The sequence below is a fragment of the Varanus komodoensis genome, unplaced genomic scaffold, assembly GCF_004798865.1.
Source record: "Varanus komodoensis strain SLA01 unplaced genomic scaffold, ASM479886v1 scaffold9, whole genome shotgun sequence".
NCBI lineage: Eukaryota > Metazoa > Chordata > Lepidosauria > Squamata > Varanidae > Varanus > Varanus komodoensis.
Window position 1 is genome coordinate 19,582,298 of NW_025336598.1, and position 22,972 is coordinate 19,605,269.

At 40.3% G+C, this 22,972-nt stretch overlaps 1 protein-coding gene across 1 annotated transcript; it reads left to right on the forward strand.

Annotated features, from left to right (window-relative positions):
• The first annotated feature begins 1,569 nt into the window (after positions 1 to 1,569).
• KLB (klotho beta) lies at positions 1,570 to 20,476 on the forward strand. The gene is made up of 5 exons (XM_044418268.1): positions 1,570 to 2,295; positions 11,617 to 12,127; positions 13,640 to 13,902; positions 18,348 to 19,491; positions 19,968 to 20,476. The coding sequence occupies exons 1-5, from the start codon at positions 1,570 to 1,572 to the stop codon at positions 20,474 to 20,476; spliced, it is 3,153 nt and encodes a 1,050-aa protein (XP_044274203.1).
• The last annotated feature ends 2,496 nt before the right edge of the window (positions 20,477 to 22,972 follow it).

Here is a 22,972-nt window from a genome sequence, read left to right on the forward strand (position 1 = left end):
TTGACGACATCCAGCATTGGGTGTGTTCTGGCAAACTCTCCATGTTACCCCTCAAGTCCTGTAACACTCTGCATTGCAAAAGGTTCCATGTCATATATGTTGATGTGAAAATGAGTAAGTAATGTTAGTACATAAATCTCACTGAAATGAGTAGGGGTTTTTCTACACAAGGCTCTCATCATTACCTACTCGCAGTTGTCTATGCATTCTTTAGATGACATTGTGACTTCCCTTTTGAATTCTGCTTTAAACAGCATTTTGGCAAGGTAAAATGTGGTCTTAGTTAAGAAAGCGGGGAAAAATGCTGTTTCCATTTCTGCATTTGCTTCAAGGTGCCATCTAGAGGTTATGTAGCAAGAAAGCAGGAAAGGAAACACGGTAGCACTTTGATCTCAATTCTCAGACAAAACCAAAAGTAGTCCAAGCAGCTGTACAGCCTCGCACAGAGATGTAGAACATATAACCATCCATTAGACTGTTGCCTTTCTGTTGTGTTTTAATCTGTATTTTGTCTATCAAGAAACATCATGAAAACAAACCCCACAAACCCTTCATTTTTTAATTAAGGTAAATGTGCAAGTGGTATATCAAATCCTGTTGTCCAGTTTACATTGCCTCTGCATTAAATGCAACAGTGAGCAAGTGTATTTCCAACTGCACAATGGGAGTTTCTTTTCCACTTCTCCATATCCCGGAAACCTAGAGGGTTACCTATCCCACTGGAGCAGATATGAGGGGCATACAAGAGGGTTTGGGTAGAACGTGAAATTTGATCCATTCTGTTGGCAGACGGACACCATCAATCTCAATTTGTATCATTTTTTTCATAGGCTAGCAGAGCATTGAGGACTTGTGTTCTTTTTTATCTCAACTCTAACTGTAATAGTTCACTCAGTGTGGACTTCCATCTGTTTTTATGCAGATGATGCCAAGAAAAGAAATTCTTTCTGGATCTGAAGAAGCAAGCTCTTACCTATGAAAGTTCATGCCGCCATATGTTTGTCTTTCATGAGCCACAAGATTCTTCCCTGTTTTTACTGCAGTAGCTACTGAAAACCATTGCTGTTGGCCTTTGCTCCTGATCATTCCAGATTATTTGGTAGGCAGCGGCAGCTTGTTCTCTATTTGGGTAATTGCGTCAAAAAGGCAATTTTTCTTTATTACCTTAAATATAATCAAATCAGCAACTGGCATCCTCTGACAGCCAGCTACCAACACTGCTGTTTCAAGCATTCAGAACAAGCATACATTCACTGAGAACCAAGAACTATTATAACCTCCCTATTTTCTGCAACAGCAAAAGACCCCATTGAATTGTCTCAGTGGCTATAAGAAAGGGACCTCCCTTGGATTACGTTGCTTTTTGTGACTGATCCTGAGTCCTGTAGTTCAAGCTAATCATTAACAGGTTTTACTGTTCCAGGCTTTTCACTGGAGCTTGATAAGACACTCCAGCAAGTTTGTAGCAGATGAAGACAAGCTACACAGCAGGGATCACAGAAGATGAATGCATTTTTGCTACGCTCCCAAGGGAAACGTGACTTTTAACATACGTTCCAGAGAGACACAATGTTTACCCAACAACTGAAAGGATCTGTAGCCTTGTGGGCATTGGTTTTTGCATGGACTGTTACTGGATTTGATGGTGATGGAAGATCTGTATGGGGAAAAGACCTGAATTTCAGTCCGGTGAATGAAACCCAGATGTTTCTGCATGACACGTTCCCCCAAAAGTTCCTCTGGGGTGTGGGGACCAGCGCATTTCAGGTGGAGGGTAGCCAGAGGAAGGATGGAAAGGGACCCTCAATATGGGAACACTTCATCCATTCACACGACTCCAGGACAGATGATTCCAGTGACAGCTACACTTTTCTAGGGAAAGATTTATCAGCTCTGGATTTTTTGGGAATCTCTTCTTACCATTTTTCAATTTCATGGCCACGGCTCTTCCCCACTGGGATGACAACAGCTGTCAATGAAAAGGGGCTCCATTACTACAATAGTCTCCTAGACGCACTAGTCCGTAAACGCATTGAGCCTGTAGTTACCCTTTACCACTGGGATTTGCCTTGGGCACTGCAAGAGAACTATGGAGGGTGGAAAAATGAATCCCTCATTGACATTTTCAGTGCCTATGCCACTTTTTGCTTCCAGACTTTTGGGGATCGAGTTAAGTACTGGATCACAATCCACAATCCTTATCTAATTGCCTGGCATGGGTATGGCACAGGGATTCATGCACCTGGAGAGAAGCAGGAAAGTGCTCTCTACAAAGTAGGACATAATCTGATCAAGGTACAGTACAGATAGATTTCATCTTAAGAGTTCAAGTGTTATTGCAGCAAATACAAAAGAAAATGTAGCATGAGAATGTAAGAGGACAAGGTTAGAGTAATGCTTATATAAAATCTTTGTATATAAATAGTATTATATTTTCTTCCTGCAGCCAAAGTCTTGAACAAAATGAATAAGCCTTTTTTGTCTTTGTGGATATAATCATTGTACCATCTATTTTAGTAAAAGGTTAGAGTACAGGACATGATTCAGTCAAAATTTGAAAGCTGCTTTATTCCAAATCTGACTATTGATCCATTTATTGCATTATAAATGTAGTAAATCTACTCTGATCTACTCTGAAGGGCAGAGGGTCTAAGGCAGAGACCTTCCCATTACCCAGTTCATTTCAGCTGGAGATGCCAGGGTCCTTCCACATGAAAAATGTCTTCTTTTTCACTGAGCTCTGGTCCTCCATTAAAAGTTAAGGACCTAAGCTCAATTTGTTTCAATGGGTAGGGCAAGCATGCACATACAGAAGCAGACTTTACAAAGGAGTAAGTCTAACTGAATTCAGTGGGTTTAACTGCTAAGTAATGCTTATGATTGCATTCTGACTCAAAGCAATTCATCTTAACAGTGCTTTATTTAGCTTGTGTCTTCAATTTTTAGTTGTCTACTAAAACGTTTGTACTTTATTCTGTTCCTAGTCCAGTTATGATGTTCTGCATATGTTGAAATTATTTTATTAGCATTCAAAACATATTTATTCTTATATTTGACAAACTGTAGCTAGATAAATCAATCAGCTATACAGAATAATTAATTAATACTTCCTAGCCTAATATAGTCACATTGCAAATAGTGGCCACTATATTGAATTAACAGGGTTATCAGGTTCTCTTGAATTGTCTGAGCAGAAACAACCATTATGTCAATATTTAGGAACTTCAGAATAATGTCAAGACAATTAAGCCAATTCTGTATCCAGTTTAATTTCCTGATAATTAGTCAGGGTATCTAGTTTCCCCTTACAACATTGAATTTTACAACCAAATTAAATTATCCGCACTCCATTTACTTAATGCTTAGTGGAATCAGAGACCTTATTTCAACACTGCACCAAACCCTAAATCCATATATAAAATACTCTGCATAATTTGAGAGTTCTCTGTGGTTTCATAAAGAAGCCATTGCATCATCTCACTGACTACTGCATCATCTGTGATATATACCTTAAGAGAAGTGCTGCAAAACAAAAAACAATAAAAAAACCCACTGTTGTTTTTCTCCCATGAGCTTTGAATACAGCTAATGAATATTATTAACTGTCAGAACTGAAACCTTTTATTTCTTGTGTACTTCCCATTCCTTAAAATAACAATTAAGCACATACCCCAACTCCCCATAATGTCCATCTTATTTCAAGGGAATATGGAGTCTATTCATGTCTTTCAGCTCTTTCCAGTCTTTGGGAGATAAGTCCAAAATAAAGACCTTAAGGTCACAACCTTATACTCATTTCCCTGAGAGTAAGTTACACTGAGCTCACTTATGAGCAGACATATACAGGATTGTACTGTAAGAAACCCTTAAGAATATTAAGTCACTCAGGTTTTCCTTGCATGTTTATCCAATGTGGGATCCCTGAGCACAGAGCACAAACATGCAATGGCTTTCAAATGGAAGGCTTTGTGGCCACCATATTCCAGCCTCTATGCTGCTGCCACCACACACACACACACACACACACACACACACACACACACACACACACACTTTTTCTTCCCTGGATAGGCATTTGGGTTGAAGAAATGAAGAGCCAATGACATAGATACACAGACAAACCTTAAAAGATGGCAACAACAAAGATGGCTGCCTGTTAGATTTTTCAAAGAATGCTAAATGCCTAAAAACAGTAAAACTCTAACCTTGGCCCAGGGTTGGGCCCAGATGTTTTGGCTTACAAGTCCCATCTTCTTTCACCATTGGCTGTGCTGTCTGCAGGTTTCCCACCTATGCCCTAGTCTTTGGATCAGTCTTGCCAACAAAGCCACAGAACTAATAGACCCATTATTAAAAAGTCCAGCCCACCTGCTTAACACATGTACACATTACTCATTTGCAGCCCATTGATGGCCTGGTGGGTGAGTGGAAAAAGATGTGCTTCTCATTGAAGCAATGCCCTCTTGCAAACCTTCTTTGAACATTTTTGCAGATAAAAGTTGAACAACAGGTGTGATAAGGGAGAAGGGCAGAGGAAGCTTGCACTAGAGTGTTTAGCACCTACGAATGAAAATCAAGTGGTTTTTTGCTTGTGTGAAAAAGTATCACAAAACAGCCATAGATAACACTTTAATGTCAACTCACCTCTTCCATAAGTCAGCAAGTGATGGTCATAGAAAGATGAACCAGTTCTCTGGATGTTTCTACCACTGCAGGAGACAGCTACAGCAGGCATATTTGGGACCTAGCTCTTTAATTGCTCTTCTCAGGCTAATGGACAGAATGGAATGCCCCATTTATCCAGAAGATCATGTGGCATAGAAGTGTTGCCCAGTGATCACCTAAATCAGGGTTGGGTGACTTGTAGCCCTCCCGATGTTTGGGCCTACGACTCCCATCAGCCCTAGCAGGCATAGCTAATGGTGAGGGATGCTGAGAGTTGTAGATTGCAAGGGCCACAAATTGCTCCATCCAGTGTAAATAAAGGAGTGCAAAATTTAAATGAAAAAGGAATTATTTAATGAACATTTCAAGATCCAAATCACAGGGAAGTTGAACCCAGCCTTTGCTAGCCAAGCATCTCTTGTAGGAAGAGAGTGGCTATATATTATGTGGATAAGTAATGCTAGACATAGTTGAACTTGGGTGGAACCAGGAATTTTCTGTTTTTGTGTGCCATTTTTGTTTGTTTGAGAGAGAATAAAGTTCTTATCAGCTTCTTGACTGACATGTTCTCTAAATTTTTCATGGTACTTCTGAATTTTATTCTTATTTTTTAAAAACAGCCATCACTGAAACTGTTGATAAATAAAATCAATGCAAGCATCAAGTTTTCCTTCCTTCAGTAGAAATTAAAGAACAGGTGTTTTATTGTAATGGCAAATTCTCATGTTTTGATCTCCATTTGGGGTTTTCTCCACCTGTAGTCAAAAACAGATAAACATTGTTTTGCCAACATCAGGTGAATGAGTCAACTGGACTTTTCTTGATGTCTTTTTTTCCTCTTACAGAACAAGCTAATTTTGGTTCTTACATCAACCCACGCTCATATCATATTGGTGATTGTATAAAAGACATTTATTTAGAAAAACAGGAATAATATTTTGAGATGAATTAATTCCTTTCTTCCCCTAAATTTATTAATTTCAGGAAAGAAAGTTCCTAGGATAATGTTTCTATTGGTGAGAGAAAAAATCCAAGAACTGGTGCCAAAAGTATTTTTTACACAAGTCCAAGCTCTTGGGTACATATCATGAAGGTTTTTTTTTTACTTCTCCCTTTTATTGAACAGCAGAATATAATGATATATGAATAAAAATGTTGTGCCATGTAGCATAGAGGACTGCTGTTCCAGAAACACAAATATAACCTCACCACTGCCTCAGTGGGAGTAAATTAAGCCAGTAACACAGAACTTCAAATGGCAGGATCTCTCCAAATGCCAGTTGCTGGAGAACAAGAGTGGGGAAAAACTCTTCCCCTCCTGTCCTGTTTGAGCCAACATCTGGTTGGCCCCTGTGGGAAACAGGATGCTGGACTGGTCTTTGGTCTTGTCCAGCAGGACTCTTCTTAGGTTCTCAGCCTGGTAAATACCAGCTGTCACTACTGGGCAAATTCCCACAACAGAAGTGACTTCTCAGCTCGCTTAGAAGCACTCAGTAAAAGAGACTTTGGCCACTGGGCACATTCAGCTCCCTTCACCCACACAACCCCTGGGGACACACATTCCATCATGGACACATGTTACATGCAGACATACCACCATATTTAAACATATGGATCTAGCCATGTTAGACCTTGAAATGATGTTTGACCCAGAGACTCCCAAGTCTCCATGACACACCTAGCCAGCCTTCAGATGTGGTGGACTAAAATTCCCAGCATCCCCAGCCAACTCACGGAGCCTGTAGTTAAAGAAAAATCTGTGAATTTATTAAAGTAGGGTTGCCAGCTTTTCTGCTGACCATTATAGCTGTGCCTTCAACAGTGGCTTAATGCACAGAAGGAGATGATAATTTATTTGTAATACCATGAATAACTTCACATGCAGATTTATAGATATCATTCTGTTAAAAGCCATGCTGGTGTTAGTGGTCAGCTAGCAAACTTTTCTATAGATGGAAACCCATCTGGAATTATCTGTCCTTCTCCAGGTAAAAGCTCTGTTCCTTTAAATCTGGTGCTTTTCATGGCTCAGAGATGGCAGTGATAGGGAAAGCTAGACCTGCTGAACTTCTATCTTTTGTCAGAGCTATTTCTTTAATTCAAATATGAAATCTCAAAGGGTCTCTAAGGCTGTTATATCAAAAGTCAGCCACTCCAGAAAATAGTGTATTCAACTTATAAATATACTGCTGCTGTGCATGAGACATTTCTGTATCAAATATAATGAAAAAGTAATTTCTTTAGGTGCAAGGTCCTGCTAATAATTACATTAGGAATACACAGTCTTTCCAACTAAGAATCAGAGATTGATTTAATATCATGATTATCAGTGTGATAAAATGTAGGCTGGAATTATTTGTGCATTAACAATAAGGAAGAGATATTTTTACTTAATTTGGGTACAGGCCCTCTGATCAATGAATGGTTTACCTTTAACTTATCAACAGAAATACAGGAAGCCCACAGAGAAAACCCAAGGATTATGAAGCCCATTGTAGTACTGCTATTCCCCCCTCCTAGATTATCATAAAGCAATAAACTAGGAGACATACATGTTGCGTGCTGCTTAAGAAAGTCCATTCATTGCCACCGTTTCTTCTATCTGTGTGGCAGGAAAGATAGACAGCCAGAGAAGAACAGGAGGTTTCTTGCAAGAAGAAATTTTGCAAAGTCCTTCTCCTTACATTATTTAATATTACAGCTGGTGCAATAGACAGCTGTGCCATTGTGCCTCAGGCTGCTTGCCACTTTCATGCTCACATGTCACAAAGAGTCAGGACAACCTAAAACTAAAGAACTGTTTGCTAAGACAAACTTGGAGGACCATAGAAACTTAACATTTATTAGTGCTAGGGTTTTATAGAGTGCTTCTATTCAGAATGCTAGCCAGCCATACCCTTTGCTAGGATTGTTCATACCATTCCCCACCCTGTTTTCTGTTAGGATTATTCCAGTTAGTCAGTATTCCCTGCCCATGGCGCATGCTCACATCTCATTCCATAGTTTTCTGAGTTTTTAACAATTCATTGAAATATTCATTTGTGCTATTGCATTTATATCTCCCTTTTTTCTCCAAGGAATCCAAAGTAGCTTACACAATCCTACTCCTCTTCATTTTATCCTCTATATCCTGTGGCATAGCCAAGTGGCGACAGGCAGATGTACTGAGTTAAGGGTCATTGTCTCGGTCTACAGCTATGTTACAGTACCAGGGAACAGAATACACTCCAGTATTACAAAAGAAAATGCAAATAAAAAATAAAGTTGTATGAAAATGAACCTTGAGTTTCAGTAGAAGTTCTTATTGGCTATAATACAAGATAAATAACTCTTGAGTTATCTAGTAACCATTGAATTTATTCAAAATTGACAGGCTAATCTATGGTTTCTAGTCAGCATAAGCCTGTTGATACATCAAGAGGTATCATCTTGAATAGGTTCTTGGCTTTATTAAGATAAAATAAGACCTCAGGTAACTAACTTGATCCTCTAGTTTCTCCTGCACAATAGAGAAACTAAATCAAGCTAATCCTTTTCCCATGGTCAGGACATTATCTGTAGTCAGTACTAATTAACTTTTGCATGATATCTGTCCAGAAAGTGTTCTGAAAGGGTTTGACATAGTTTGAGGCTGCGATCCTGTAATACTTGCCTGAAAGCAAGTCCCATTGAACCCAATGGGACTTACTTCTGATAGACATTAATGGGATTGTACTGTGTTACCTAGTTACACGTAAGCCCCTGAACTCAAAGGCTTCCCCCTTACATGAATGGCCAGTCATTTTTGGCTAATTAGATAAATTGCCAGGGAGTGGGAAGGAAGTCAGCAGAAGTCCTTGGCCCCAGCCTTTTCCCATCCCTGCATTTGTGACTGTTGGCTAGCATGGTTCCAGCAGTGAGGACTTCTGCATTTGAAGTCCCAGCTATGAGATCATAAATAATCCTATGGCACCCAGGACAAAGTCCAGAGGTCATAAGAATATGCCCTAAGTATGTAAAATGCAATCATATTTCTGCCAGATGTTTCAGCATAGGGAAGGATAACATTACCTTTTTCAGCTGCCTTTTAAGCATAGCTGACCCATGTTGGAACAGATGTAATGGAGTTTAGCGCAATGCAGGCTTTTAAGTATAACAGCTTTATATTAACTAATTTAGTGCTGTACATTGATCGCTATGATGGGAAAATGTGCAGACATTTATGTCATGTGTACCTAAGAAGGATATATGTGCATTATTGATTATACCTCCACTATCTAATTCTTCTTAACATTTAGCCTTGATCTGCAAGGTAAAAAACAAACTGTGTTAAGCAGAAAAGCAGGAGAGGGGGGGAAATGCTAAAAATAGACTCCATGTTTTGATCTGTCTTTTATGCTTGTTTACTTTGCAGTTAATAATCCATTGCTATGGGCTGACAATGGAAATGAGACTCAGGGCTAAATACCCAAGGTAGCTGTCAGACACTAGCATTTTCTACCCTCTTTGCCCTGCCCTAGCGATCTTGACTTCCATTTGTACAGACCACAGTCCTCCTTCCAGAAGTTCAGTGCAGTGTCCATGCAGTTATTCCGTTTTTTTTCATAGAAATCCTGTGAGCACCTATTGCTTTTCATGGCTGACATGACTCATACCAGTACCTGGCCAATGCTGACATCTCTCTATTCCTCCATCTCAAAGGTTGTTCATGTCTAGACCTTGAACAAATGTTCTGATACAGACCATAGCATTGGAAACCCATAAAATAGCTGATACCAGATTGCACTATGTTCCTCAAGGTTGCTGCATTTCTTAGACTCTGTTGTGCCACTGCAGTTAGCTGCAACCTGCCTTAGAGGTGAGAGACATGCCATGCCAGTAAAAGTTTTCAAGTACAATAATGTCTACACCAAATTGGTTTTGTGAATCACTGGCAATCCAGTGCAGAGAAGCATTTCCCACATTTCTCAGCATTTTCTCTGTATGTAAAGAGATGGCCTCTTTATCCCAAGGCAAAGACCTACAGAGGCAGGATAAAGTTCAGATAATCAGACAGGTGCCTTTATCTAAGGAGGAGAGGTCAGATTGCCTCACACAAGTCAATATATATCTAAAAGCCCTTCTTTACCCAAGTTCTTATAAACAAAACTGCTACTTCTTTTCTCATCTCCAGTGTTGTTCTACTTTTTCCCTATCACTGATCACCTTCTAGAGATTATGTCTTACTATGGTGACTGCTTACTCAAATAATGAACGTGAATAATACGTGGAACTCAGGGTGCTGGGTCAAAACACAATGAGCTAGTCTTAACCTGTGAGCAAAACTTAGGGGATTATTCACTCTACCAGAGAATAGGGCAGACCCTGGCATTAGGAAATATAGGATAACCTGGATTTTGGGATACTATTTAAGACCATCAGGGTGTCTTTAAGGCTATTGTATTGTTTTCATGATTTGGAGGTACCCTTTGATTTTCTGTCTAGAACAGTACAATATTTAATTCACCCTGCGGCATTGTGTAGAGTTTATAATGACTTAGACATTAGCAGCAATGTGGTTGGCAGAAATTCAACAGGAGAAGTTTTTCTTGTCATGGAGGTACTATGAGGTAGAAATCTTCACATCTTGCACAAGGTGTGGAAATCACATTTATTTAGCCCATGGACTAAGATGACTAGCTTCAAATAAAAGATGCTGCTGAAATGAGGAAATGGTGGAGATGGCCTCTGCACCTGCTTCTTTCTGAGCTTTTCTGCCCATTCCTTTCTGCTTGAAGACAAAGCTGTTTGTAGAGTGCAAGCTGTCCTGCCCACCCCACTCCAGCTTGCATCCCACAGGTGTAGTGGAGGATTCTGTCCTGTGGCCAGTGTTGACTTGACATGCAATGGCTTCTGTAAGTAGACTGGCAGGTGTGGGTGCCCTTTCTGACCTTCAGTTCAGGTAGCAAAATGTCCTGGGCCAGGTTTGATTGTTGTACAGTTAAAGGGTTAGGGAGAGGAGTTATGAAAGACTGCAATTCTGTCATTAGCTCAGAGCCAACTCAGGACAGCACAGGACAAGATGACACCTCTTCCCACTCCGTCTACAAAAGTCAATTGCATGTCTTCAGCATTAGCAATGGGATAATATCTTCTACCATGCCTAAAGGCAGTGTGCTTACATAGGAGTGACAAAGTAGGCCACACCACCAAAAGCCCTCTCCTGCAGTACCTTGTTCTCACCTTATTCTACTGACCCTGTATTAAGCCAATCAAGCATTATGGTATCAGAGCAACCTCAGGAGAGTATGACTAAAGTAATGTTCAACTCATTGCAACAATAGATTATCTGATTTATTGTGTATTTATTAGATTTATGTCCTACCTTTTTCTTCTTGAAAGAACTCAAATCCATTTACAAACCATTGCCATCCTGCTCTCAATCTTATTCCCACAAGTACAACCCTGTCGGGTAGGTTGGCATGAGAATCTGTGCCTGAAAAGTTACCCAGTCGGATTTCCTGAGTCCCAGACCTGTGCTCTTAACCACTACACCACACTGGCTCTCAGTGCCATTTGTGTTGTAAGAGTTGCAATATGATCAGTTTGCTTACAGCTAAGATGTGTAGTTTTACTCTGTGAAAGTTTAATTTCAAAGAAAGTGCAAATACCATATAACAATGCCCGAGTGAAACTCTATCTGTAACATATCATTCTGAATTCCAAATACTAAACTGTGCTACGCTGACTGGTGCAGGTAACCCATTGAACCCCATTCATGATGGGAATCGGGGATTGCAATTATTCCCCATGAACAAGGAATTCCCAGTAAGTGCGGGTCATAAGCTTGCGTTAAAGTCTTTTTTTATTTTGAGCTGGCTGGAGCTGGGGATCAGACTAGATGGTCCGGGAGACCCCTACTGACTCACTCTGTTTCTATGTTTCTGTTTACACAAAGACTATCATTTTGTGTTGTTTTGTTTTCCTGATTAGGCTCATGCAAAAGTCTGGCATAATTACAACAAGCATTTCCGACCTCATCAGAAAGGACTTTTGTCCATCACGTTGGGATCCCACTGGATTGAACCTAATAGATACGAGAACAATTCAGACCTTGCAAAGTGTCAGCAGTCCATGCAGAAAGTTTTGGGGTGGTTTGCCAAGCCAATTCATGGAGATGGAGATTACCCTGAAGAGCTGAAGAGTGAGGTTGCCTCTATCTTGCCAGATTTTACCAAGACAGAGAAAAAACAGATTAAAGGGACTGCTGATTTCTTTTCATTCTCCTTTGGCCCTGATAATTTTACACCACCTAACAAGCTGCCAAATATGGGACAAGTTTTTTCACTCAACCTGAGGGATGTGTTGAACTGGATTAAACTGGAATATAACAGTCCTAGAATCCTGATTGCAGAAAATGGGTGGTTCACCAACAGCCGTATAAAAACTGAAGATACCAAAATTATCTACGCAATGAAGAATTTTATAAATAAGGTCCTACAAGGTATGCAAAACTGCTTGGTTTTTTTTTTTAAGTCCTCAATAGATTTGAAACTGCCAAAACAGGGAGCCGACTCTACCTGATCTTGAACACATCTTTGTATCCAAGACAGCTCTCCACAACCTGGTGTCCTGCAGTCGTTGGACTGCAACTCTGAGCATCCCCCTTCATCCATGAAGGATGGGGGAGACTGGGAGTCATAGTCTAACACATTTAAAAGGCACCTGGTTGGGGAAGGGTTTTAAAAGTGCAAACAGTATCAGCTCAATGATGGCTGATAACTAGCAGGATATCACTAACAGTACAGGCATGGAAAAGGAACTTAATCCTTTCCCCATCAGCTACAGTCCCAAGGAAGGTCTGTCTACTTCATTGTGGGGAATTCCCCCATTGTGGCCTGTGGTTTGACCTAGATTAGAAGTGGCTTGACTTCAAAAGCCTTCTGGGGCCAAGCGCTTCAGACCTCTGGCAAGAGCAATCTATTTGTTCCTAACCCTCAGCCCACTGCCTGGGGAGGAAGGAGGAAAAGCAAATGGGGGAGAAATGGGTGTTGGAAAAAGAGAGGAGGACCTTATCGCTCCTGATTCACATCTCTTGACATAGTGTTCCAGAGGGAATGCAGCCCTTGGCAGCAAAGGGTTTCCCTACTCCAACCTAGATGAACAAATTGAATTTCTGTGAGGTGGGGTGAGGAATCTCAGACCTAGAAGCCAAATCCATCTCTCTGCAGTTCTTTGGATGGCCATCCCCTTCCCTGTAGTCATCAGTTGTTTGGTGGTATCCCAGGTTTTCTGCATTTTTTCCCCAATTCAAAAAGTTTAAATGCCTTTCCACATGACCCTTTTTTATGTAGTCATGATTCCTCACTCACAGGAGTTTGCAAGTGTTTTACATAACATTGTCATTCTCCAGGGCCTCTTCCATGTTTTGCAATCATTTCTGCAGGGTGGTTGGGTTGGTAGTTTGTTTTGATCTAAAAAAAGTCTGGTATTATTAACTGTGGCATGAAACTCTCATTGATTAGCACAAATCCACTAAACCACACTGCTTCTTTGTGCCTTTGTAATGCAACATAAAGAAGGGTAGACAAAAACCGAAGGGGGAAAAAATCTGTGCAGGAGCCAATTTAATCCCTCAAAGAATTCAGAAGTAGAAGTATTTGATAAAGTGGCAAGTTAAGCCTCATGTAAAGAAGCCATGGATTACTGATAGTAAGACAGTTAAGCTACAATATACTCTGGGAGCTATTTTGGTGCCACCCTTTTTGCATTTGGCTTCACTGGGCTTGCCACCAGAGCAGAAACCATTCCCCTGAACCCCAAGAAATTATCTGAAACTGAATTGGATCTTGGGCTGAAACAAGCTCTCCACCTCCGATATAAGATATCTGCCCAAATTAAGGAATTGTCCAAAATCTTCTTGGAAACATTTGTAATGCATCATTACATGAACATGTGTAATGCACTCTAGTCTGGCAAACACTGTTATTTTAAAATTTTATTTCCCCTCATGCAGCTATTAAATACGATCAAATTGATGTATTTGGTTACACGGCTTGGTCTCTTGTGGACGGACTTGAATGGCAACATGGTTATCAAAACAGACGAGGATTATTTTATGTAGATTTCAATAGTAAGGAAAAGGAGCGGATTCCCAAATCATCTGCATTTTATTACAAACAAATAATACAGGAAAATGGCTTTCCTGAATCTACCCCACCTTTGTACGGTCAGTTTCCCTGTGACTTTTCCTGGGGTGTGACGGAGTCTGTCATTAAGGTAAGTATAATAAACTCTTTAGCATTTCAGTTATTTTTAGGACCAAGGCCATAACAGAAATTGTTTTGTTTATGCAGTGTTTCTAAGACAAATATAACAAATTCAATATCCCCAAACCCTCTATGAGCAGGGACCCTGTTTATGAGGGTGCTCGGCAAGGCACCATCTGGGATTCACACTGACCACTCTGTTGTACAGTAAATGAAACAGAACTGTAGATGTAGACAAGGCACCTATTTTTGTTTCATGGAAAGACTAGAATATGGGGAAAAGCTTCCGGTCATGCTGACTGTTTAATACACAGTATGTGTTGGTGGCCATTCACCTATTAGCCTCCTGGGCAGAGCTTCTCATGCTGTCCGAACCCAGGCAGCATGGCTTGTTTGAGAAACCTCAAAGAACCTAACAGCAACTCCTTCCTGTTACAGTTGTGTTCCTGTGCACAAACTAGTAAAAATATGTTCATAAGTGTGAACTAGACCTACTGTAGACAGCAAATGGCCAGGCAATGACATTTGAGGAATGAAAACACAAAGACCACTTGCATGTGACATGACCACCCTATCATGGATTGTTATGCTGTGTGAACCCAGACCAATTTTCCCAGGGTGGCTTGTTTTTTGAGAAATAGCTACCTCAACAAAACATGGGTCATGTTTTCCATAATGGGTTGTTTTGTCATCCAATTCCTTTTTGGTGGAGGGAATTGGCTACTGAGTCCTGATGGGAGTGGCAAAAACCACTCGTCATATGGACAAGCACCATTGCCACCCAACACAATAGTGCAGAAGTGGCACTTGGGGACAGGTGGATGGGCTGTGCACGCGTGCGCGCATGCGCGCGCGCACACACACACACACACACAGAGCCATCATGAGCCCATAATAGTAACTGCAGCTTTTTCCCTCCATTACCCTTTCCCCTGCTCAGATTTCAAAAGCTGGCTCTCCAGCCAGCTATTCCAGTCACAACATGGGAAGCTACAAGCACTCCCTCCAAGTGTCCTTGTAGCATCTGGGAAGGACTGCCCTGCATTTTAAAACACAAATTTCAAAATGTGTTTAACACAGTCACACAAATGCCAAGAGTTGAAATTCATTTTCCCACTCACCTCCCAATCAAGGCACAAGAGATCTTTGGCTGAGAAAGGGGGATTTACACATTCAGTAATATCCTCAACATTACTTCTTTTTGTCCCAAGCCTCCAGGGATCAGGAGAGTGTAAAAGTGCATCCCTCCCCCACCCCTTTTTTTAAGGGAAATGGAGTTTGAGAGCCTCCTATCAAAACGTGAGCCCCTTTGAAAAGGAGATTTTGGTAGGAATTTGGTAGATTTAGACTGGAACATATCTCTGAGTATCTTCCTTCAAACTCTAGACCACGAAGAATCTGCACATATGTACTTAGGGATGTTCCCTGTCCCATAATTAGGACAGTTTGTCTTAATTATGAGCCACAGAATCACCAAACTTTGAGAAATCCAAGAGGTCAGCAAGTAGCATTTGCCAGTTTTAGAATAGGGTACCTACAAATCAGGTAACTGCAGATTTGTCAACCCATGAAACCAACCACAAGCTACATAAGGAATGAGCATTTGGACCCATAGTCTATTTTAAGGTTTAGAATGATGGAATTCCACCACTTGGGAATAAACCTTATGAAACTCAGTGGGACTTGTTTCTAAGTACATACACATTTATAGAATTATGCTGTGTTGGAGAGCTTTTGGTATTCCACTGATCTCCAGCACCTTGTGGAGGGCATGGAATTGATTGGATTGATATTCTGCAGCTTGCCACACATAGATTAGAAAGGATTTGGGAGGAGCTCATTCTTTTCCTACCAACTACCCTCGCATTTTATCTGCATCATACTTTGAGAATGATAACGGAAGAATAATTGGCCATGAGTGGTTGTCTTTCAAGGAACAGCATGCAAAATTCAGCTAATTCAGAGGACTGTCCCGTCCTCTTCCTTTGTACAGTCCCTTGCACATGCCCAAAAGTCATTGCATCAATATCTATAATAGCTACAGTGTCAGAAAGGAGCTTGGCCATGAAACTCCCTGGGTGATTTTGACTGATGCTCAGCCTATACTATTTCACAGGGTTCAGTGAGGGCAAAATAGAAAGAGAATCATATAAGTTGCCTTAGGCTCTTTGCAAGGTGTAATAACATTTCCTGTAGGTCAGCTTCCACTTTTGCATAGAGTGGGTTGGGACTGTAGCTAGGGAAGAACAAGTTGGTGAAAATGAGTACACACGTATCCTGTAGTGTAATTAGGTTCTGTCAGCCTTCGGACCTAATGGCCTTCTGCCCTTCCCCTTTGTTAGAAGGTAATGTGAATCACTTCATTCATTTCAAAATTTGGTAAAATGCAGCCCTGCTGAGCCAGGGCACCTTCATGCTCTTTCTGCTGAATGGTGCTCTGGACATTTGCCCTGAGGTCCTACCCCGATGGCAGCACTGCATGTGTATGGGTCTCACATACAGGGGGCACTCTGAATCTATGCTAATTTTCAGATTCATTTCTACGTTTGGTGTTAGTGGTTTTCTCTGGAAACAGAGCAAGATGACATACTTTTAATGGCTGATACATTAACTATAATTCAATTCAGCTTCAGCCAGTTACTAATAAAGGATTGTATATATTATACTAGTTATGACATTAATATGCACTAATAGATAGTTTTGAATATGTAGCATTTTATTAGTTTCTGTGGAAAACCTTGTTAGGACAGCAGGAGGCACTTGGTGGATGGATTCATTTGAAAAAAGTTCAGAAGGATAAAATGCAAATAAATGAAAACTTCTACTAACAATGGAAGTCAGAAAAAAGAAAGAATAACAAATACAGAGAGAAATATCTGATGCAAACTGGTTCAGTAAGGCAGCTGCATTTACTAATTTGGGGAGGGATACCTCCCAATATTTGTTGCTGTTTAAAATATTTCAGTTAGGTCTTTCTTACCTAATAACTTTAAGACAACTGAAATAACTAAAACTGTACACACCATAGTTAGATTGTATGTAGGCTCTCTGAGGTGATCTAAAATGTGTGCTTACCTTGAGTCCTTAGATGCTGCTTATTCTTTGTAATAATATCCACTTTGGTCAGGGTGGGTGGATGGAAGGATGGTCCCCAGAAAGTACGTATGTTATCAAATGGCTAGGCTCAGGTAAGACCAGATATTCTAATCCCTGTGAGCAAAGCATATCCTCACCTAAGCACTTGGATAGCCTGTGACTCTCAGCTGAAGTTGTGACTCATTCCTGTTGCTTGGTATGCAATTTGACACACTGCCCAGTTTTCATATCTGACAGGGGTCTGTCCCAATTCTCCCACTGCACTCCCGAAGTCTGATTTCCCTTCTGTAGCTGCTGTCACATTTCTAAAAGAGATTCATGCAGCTTCAGAAAACACATTGAACATCTCATGTAGTTCAGACTAGTCTCTACTTCCTCTGTAATGTCAGTGCACAGATAATCTGCAAATCTTTCACCTGTTTCATGCTAAAAAGGCCATAAAGAAGATATGAAGGGAGCTTCTCTAGGAAGCTATTGCACTATCAGAGTGTCACCATTGAGAAGGCCCTCTTTCCAGCAGGCACCTCAACTCACTTGACAGAATCACACAGAACTAAATATAGGAGGTGATCCTGAAAGATCCTTTAAGCGTGCTAAGGCTAAAACCTTCAGTACTTCAATTAGGCTTGTAAATGGATGCAGAACCAGTGTACCAGATTAAGAACAGATGTAATATCTAGTCTTAAATAATCCCTGAAGTCCGTTTTTGGACCAACAGCAGTTTCCAGGCAGTTTTACAGACAAACCCACATACAACACATGGCAATAGTCTAAACAGAAGGTTATCTGGCCATGGGAGGTTGTGGGCAAGATACCTCCATCTTGGTAGGGCTGCCACTGGAACATGAGTTGATAAGGCACTTTGTGCTTGAGACTCTATGGACAATGCTGCTGCAATAAGCACCCCCTAACTGCAAACTTGAACCTTCCAAGAGTGGTTTGATAACAGTCTAGATTAGAAGGTGAGCCATCCACCAACAGTACTGCCATCTTGTCTATATTGCATTGTGGCTTGTTAAACCCTCATCCAGTTGATGCTTGTGACATTTTACACCAGGTCTCCCAATTAGATCATCCATGCATAATCAGTAGTTATACAAACCAGCACCTCCACACAACAGCAGTAATTGCTCTGAACCTGGTAGTGCCCCCCCCACCACCACTTACTTTATTTTGGTTCTACTGGCACCTAGTAAGGAAGGGCTGGGGAAACCAGATTCCTATTTATTCCTTAGATTGGTAATACTGGCAGGAACAGACATAAAATAACCTAAAGGAACAAATAACATTGATCTGTCCAGGGCTGGAGGAAATGAACCAATGTTCTTTCTTAAATTAAAAATCAAATCTCATTTTCAGGCAGAATCAGTAGCTTCCTCACCACAGTTCTGTGATCCCAAGCTGTATCTCTGGAATATTACAGGAGATGGACTTCTTTACCCAGTAAAAGGAGTGAACTTGAAAACCCGGCCAGCCCAGTGTACAGACTTTGTCAGCATTAAAGCACAACGGGAGCTGCTATCTAGGCTGAAGATCACCCACTACAGATTTGCGCTCAATTGGCAGCTACTTCTGCCCAGTGGCAATTTGTCATCTGTCAACAGCCAAGTCCTTCGATACTATCGTTGTGTGATTAGCGAGATGCTCAAGCTAAACATCACACCCATGGTCACCTTATATTATCCAACTCACCGCTCACTGGGTCTGCCTGTACCTTTAGTTCAGAATGGTGGATGGCTAAACCAGTCCACGGTTCAGGCTTTTAGAAATTATGCAAAAATGTGTTTTCAGGAACTTGGAGACCTGGTTAAATTCTGGATCACAATCAATGAACCCAACCGACTCAGTGCTATTTACAACAGCAGTAGTAATGACACCTACCAGGCAGCACACAATTTATTGATTGCGCATGCCTTGGCTTGGCATGTCTATGATAAACAGTATCGATCCTTTCAGGATGGTCAGGTATCTTTGTCTTTGCATTCGGACTGGGCAGAACCTGCCAATCCCTTTCTTGACAGCCACTGGGAAGCTGCAGAAAGGTTCCTTCAGTTTGAAATAGCTTGGTTTTCAGATCCAATTTTTAAGACAGGGGACTATCCAGAAGCCATGAGAGAATACCTTGACTATAAGAACAGCAAAGGCCTCTCTGGTTCCTCTTTACCACATTTTACCAACGAAGAGAAGACACTTGTAAAAGGAGCAGCTGATTTCTATGCACTGAATCACTTCACCACAAGACTTGTGAGCAATGAGCCGAAAAATGGAAGCCGGCATGAATTTGATCAGGATGTTCGGTTCCTGCAAGATCTCACCTGTCTGAGTTCTCCATCTCGCTCAGCAGTTGTACCTTCAGGGTTACGCAAAATCCTAAACTGGATTAAAAAGCGTTACGGTGGCATTGATATCTACATCACAGCAAGTGGGATAGATGATCAGTCGTTAAAAAATGATGAACTTCGTAAATACTATCTTGAAAAGCACGTACAGGAGGCTTTAAGAGGTAAGTGGATGGCAAAAGACAACTATTAAGAACATGCTCAAAATACTTGACAACAAATGCACTTCTGGTGAAATCCAGCTGAGTGCCATTTCTCATTGAGCATCTGCTAGTAATGCAGATTCTATCTCCACCCCCTCCCCCCAACACACACACACCCTGCAGCTTCTCTGAATCTACTAGAGATGTTCTAGAAATGGGACTTCTGTGGCAGAAACCATACAGCCTCTTCCCAAAGTGGTTTTCTTTAAGTGACATGAAATGTCTGCCTCCCCCCCAAAAAATAGTTTATATTTTTTAAAAGAGACAATTAAGCAAACTAAGGGAAAGCTGAGGAAGGGAGGGGGACAGAATGAGAGGCAAGTGAACAGTGAAAATGACTGTTTCAAAATGATTTTTTGTGAATATATAAAATAGCTGTTTCATTCAAACAGTAAACTGGCAGTATTTCAAATTAACTTTTTTTTTTTTGCTTCCAGCTTACCACATTGACAAAGTCAACATTAGAGGATATTTTGCATTTAAGTTGACTGATGAAATATCCAAACCCAGACTTGGATTCTTCACCTCCGACTCCAAAGCCAAGGATTCTGTCCAATTCTACAACCATCTGATTAGCAACAATGGCTTCCCCTTGGATCCCACAAATAGTGTGTGTCGTAAACTAAATGAAAAAGACCCCTGTACTCTCTGCCTATTTTTAATGGAGCAAAAGCCACTCATATTTTTTGGATGCTGCCTTATCTTTGCTCTCATCTTGCTTTTAAGTCTCATTTTCCATAAAAGAAAAAACAGGAAATGGTATTGGTCAAAGAACTGCCAACACATTTGTGTTCCTGTTAATACTAGACATAAGAATGCTCTCAAACGAGATAAAGATCCATCTTCCTTCTGCACATACGTCAACAGCAAGGGTGAGAAATTGTTGGAAGCACTCCAAGTCACTCCACTTATGTATACCAAGGGTCTTATAAAAGAAAACATATAAGGTTAAATCTGACATGGTATGATTGGGTTTACCCGATGAAAGTTTATTTTCATCATGCTGCCCCCAAATCTGTTCCAGAGGGTCACCAAACCCTCCAGGACATATGATGCATCCATGGAAGCTACAGGAGAGAGCAAGAATTCACACCACCAGTGGTGGTCCATTCCACAGGTATTGTGGCAACACCAATCGATTCATCCTTAGTATTACTAGAATACTGAAGATAATTGATTCAGGACTGCTATCTAGAATCAATATTTCATGCTTACAGGCTGGGAATCCCAGGATAGTCATTTTTTATTCTGTGTGAAGTCATTCTGTACAACAGAGTAACACGATTAGAAAGTTGTCAGATATCCAGGGCCTCCCCTTTAACATTTTTCTCCCTAGACTTCAAATTCACCTTTCAGATAATGCAAGTTGAAGTGCTGTCATATGATAGCATTTCATAAATAAATAGTTTTAAGTTATTATATTTCAGACCAAAGTGTTTCTCTTGTGTAGCCTGGAATAATCACTTCACTTGAGAAGGACTTGAAGATTTAAATACATGTGCACTTTTATATTAAGGTCTTCAGCTTTACAACATTAAGCTATGCTTGTATCCGTTGTAGTCTGAAGATGTAACTTAGTTCCTTCATTATCATTTTTGTTAAACAGCTGATCAATTAATGTTTCTTATGAAGCAATGATCTTACTTCCAAAAATCTGAGTGTCACAATTGCCAATTTGTCCCCACAAAACTGAGATTCATCTAGGCAAACTGCAGTATTTATTATACAGCTGATAACAAAATGTTAATTCAGAAGAGTTGTAGTAATCCATTGTAAAAGTAATTCTAAAATGCTCAAAAAGATCAGTGAAGCATTTCTCAAAACCAGGGGTGTTAAACCATTTCCAGCCTGACAGTAGTATTCAATTTTAGAGCTCTGGAGGGGGAATAGATGCATTCCTGTTGTGGATGGGACTGAAGCCAAAGGTCAGAGCAAAACACAAAAAAATACCAGTTTAAAGCTCTTGCTGCCAGTAGTTAATCCACAGGAGGAATGATTCAATCTTTTCATATGCTGGAAAAACACAGGAAATCACTAAGCAATTTGTGGTTGGAAGAAAGGGGATGGTGTTTGCTGTGGACTCTAGGCCTTCCCTATCCCTCCTCAAAAGCAACAGCTCTTTCACAGCATATGCTCACTAACAGTTCTTATCAAATACAGGGTGTAATTTAGGAACAGGGGCTGAAGCACCTCCATTATCATCAGCTGAAAAGAGGCAGTGGCTCAAAACAGGAAATAACTTCAAAGGCAGTTGGATAAAGAAACTAGATGAAGAAAAACTAGAGATTGCATGGCCTCTCCAGGTTTCAAAATAGTAATTTTAAGATTACTGGAACCCAGAAAAAAACTGTTATTAGTTGGAAATACACACATTCCAGGTACAAGCATGAGCTACAACACTGTTAAGTATATTTAGAAAATGTGGGTCTATTTGTGCTGTTAGTGAACGGAAACAAACACACAAGCTACTGCTGTAATATTTTGAAGAGCCATTATTTTAAAGCTAGACTACACTCCAGTTCTTCAGGACCAAGGCAACACAAATACACCTTGTTCTGTTGGCTCAAACCATCTATCTTATTTTTGGGGTCAGTGGGAAAGATGTAGTAGTTAAACTTTATAGTAATATATTTATTTGAGGTGTGCAAATCACACAATTCTGTATTCAAGTTCAAATATTCAGTGCTGACTGGCAGTTCTCTGAAACTGTCACTCTAATACTGCACTTTATCTATTAAAGTCACCTTCATAAGCTGCAGAAATGTGTTTTCTTTTCCACTTAGAATGGCAACATGTTTGAAAATTATCTAGAATGTGGACATACTGCAAACTACACTTGAAATACCTGGGACATCTGTAACATGAATCTATCAATCTGCACAACAGACATGGTTCATGCTATCAGTTTTACCTCCCACACACAGTTTAGGTGGGCTACTAAGCTTTTCCATTTTCATTTCTTTATCTTGTATAAAATACCATCACATACTTTTAAAAGTTGCTGGGTCAATGGAGAGAGAAAAATAGAGGCATATTATGTTTTTAATAAATACATTGATCTGGTAAACCAAATTCCAAAGTCTAACAGTCTGGATTGTGTTTGTGTGAAATTGGCAACCTTTCCTTAAACCTAAATCAAGGCTACAACTTCTATTTAACTTTTCCTGCCAGTTTTCAAATGGGTTGCAGGTTGCTATCAGGAGTCTACTAAATTGAGAAGTCTCAAAGATAATCTATACTTTGCGGGAAAAATTAAAAGACTTGAAAGCACAGCCTGGAGATGTTCATCAGCAATGTCTCTATAATGAAAGAACTGAAAAGACTATTATTCACCAGAATTGCTTTGGTTTTAGAGATTATTTGTCTAGGATAAGCTTTACAAAGCATTCAACTCTATTTACCTTTAATACAAAAGTGGTAGAATCAGCTCAAACATAGCACA

Excerpts from the sequence above, each read along its gene's own strand:
- KLB (XM_044418268.1), top strand. The coding sequence starts at position 1,570 with ATGTTTACCCAACAACTGAAAGGATCTGTAGCCTTGTGGGCATTGGTT. Across the intron at positions 2,296-11,616 it reads TAGGACATAATCTGATCAAG|GCTCATGCAAAAGTCTGGCA; the intron begins GTACAGTACAGA and ends TTTCCTGATTAG. Across the intron at positions 19,492-19,967 it reads CGTACAGGAGGCTTTAAGAG|CTTACCACATTGACAAAGTC; the intron begins GTAAGTGGATGG and ends TTTTGCTTCCAG.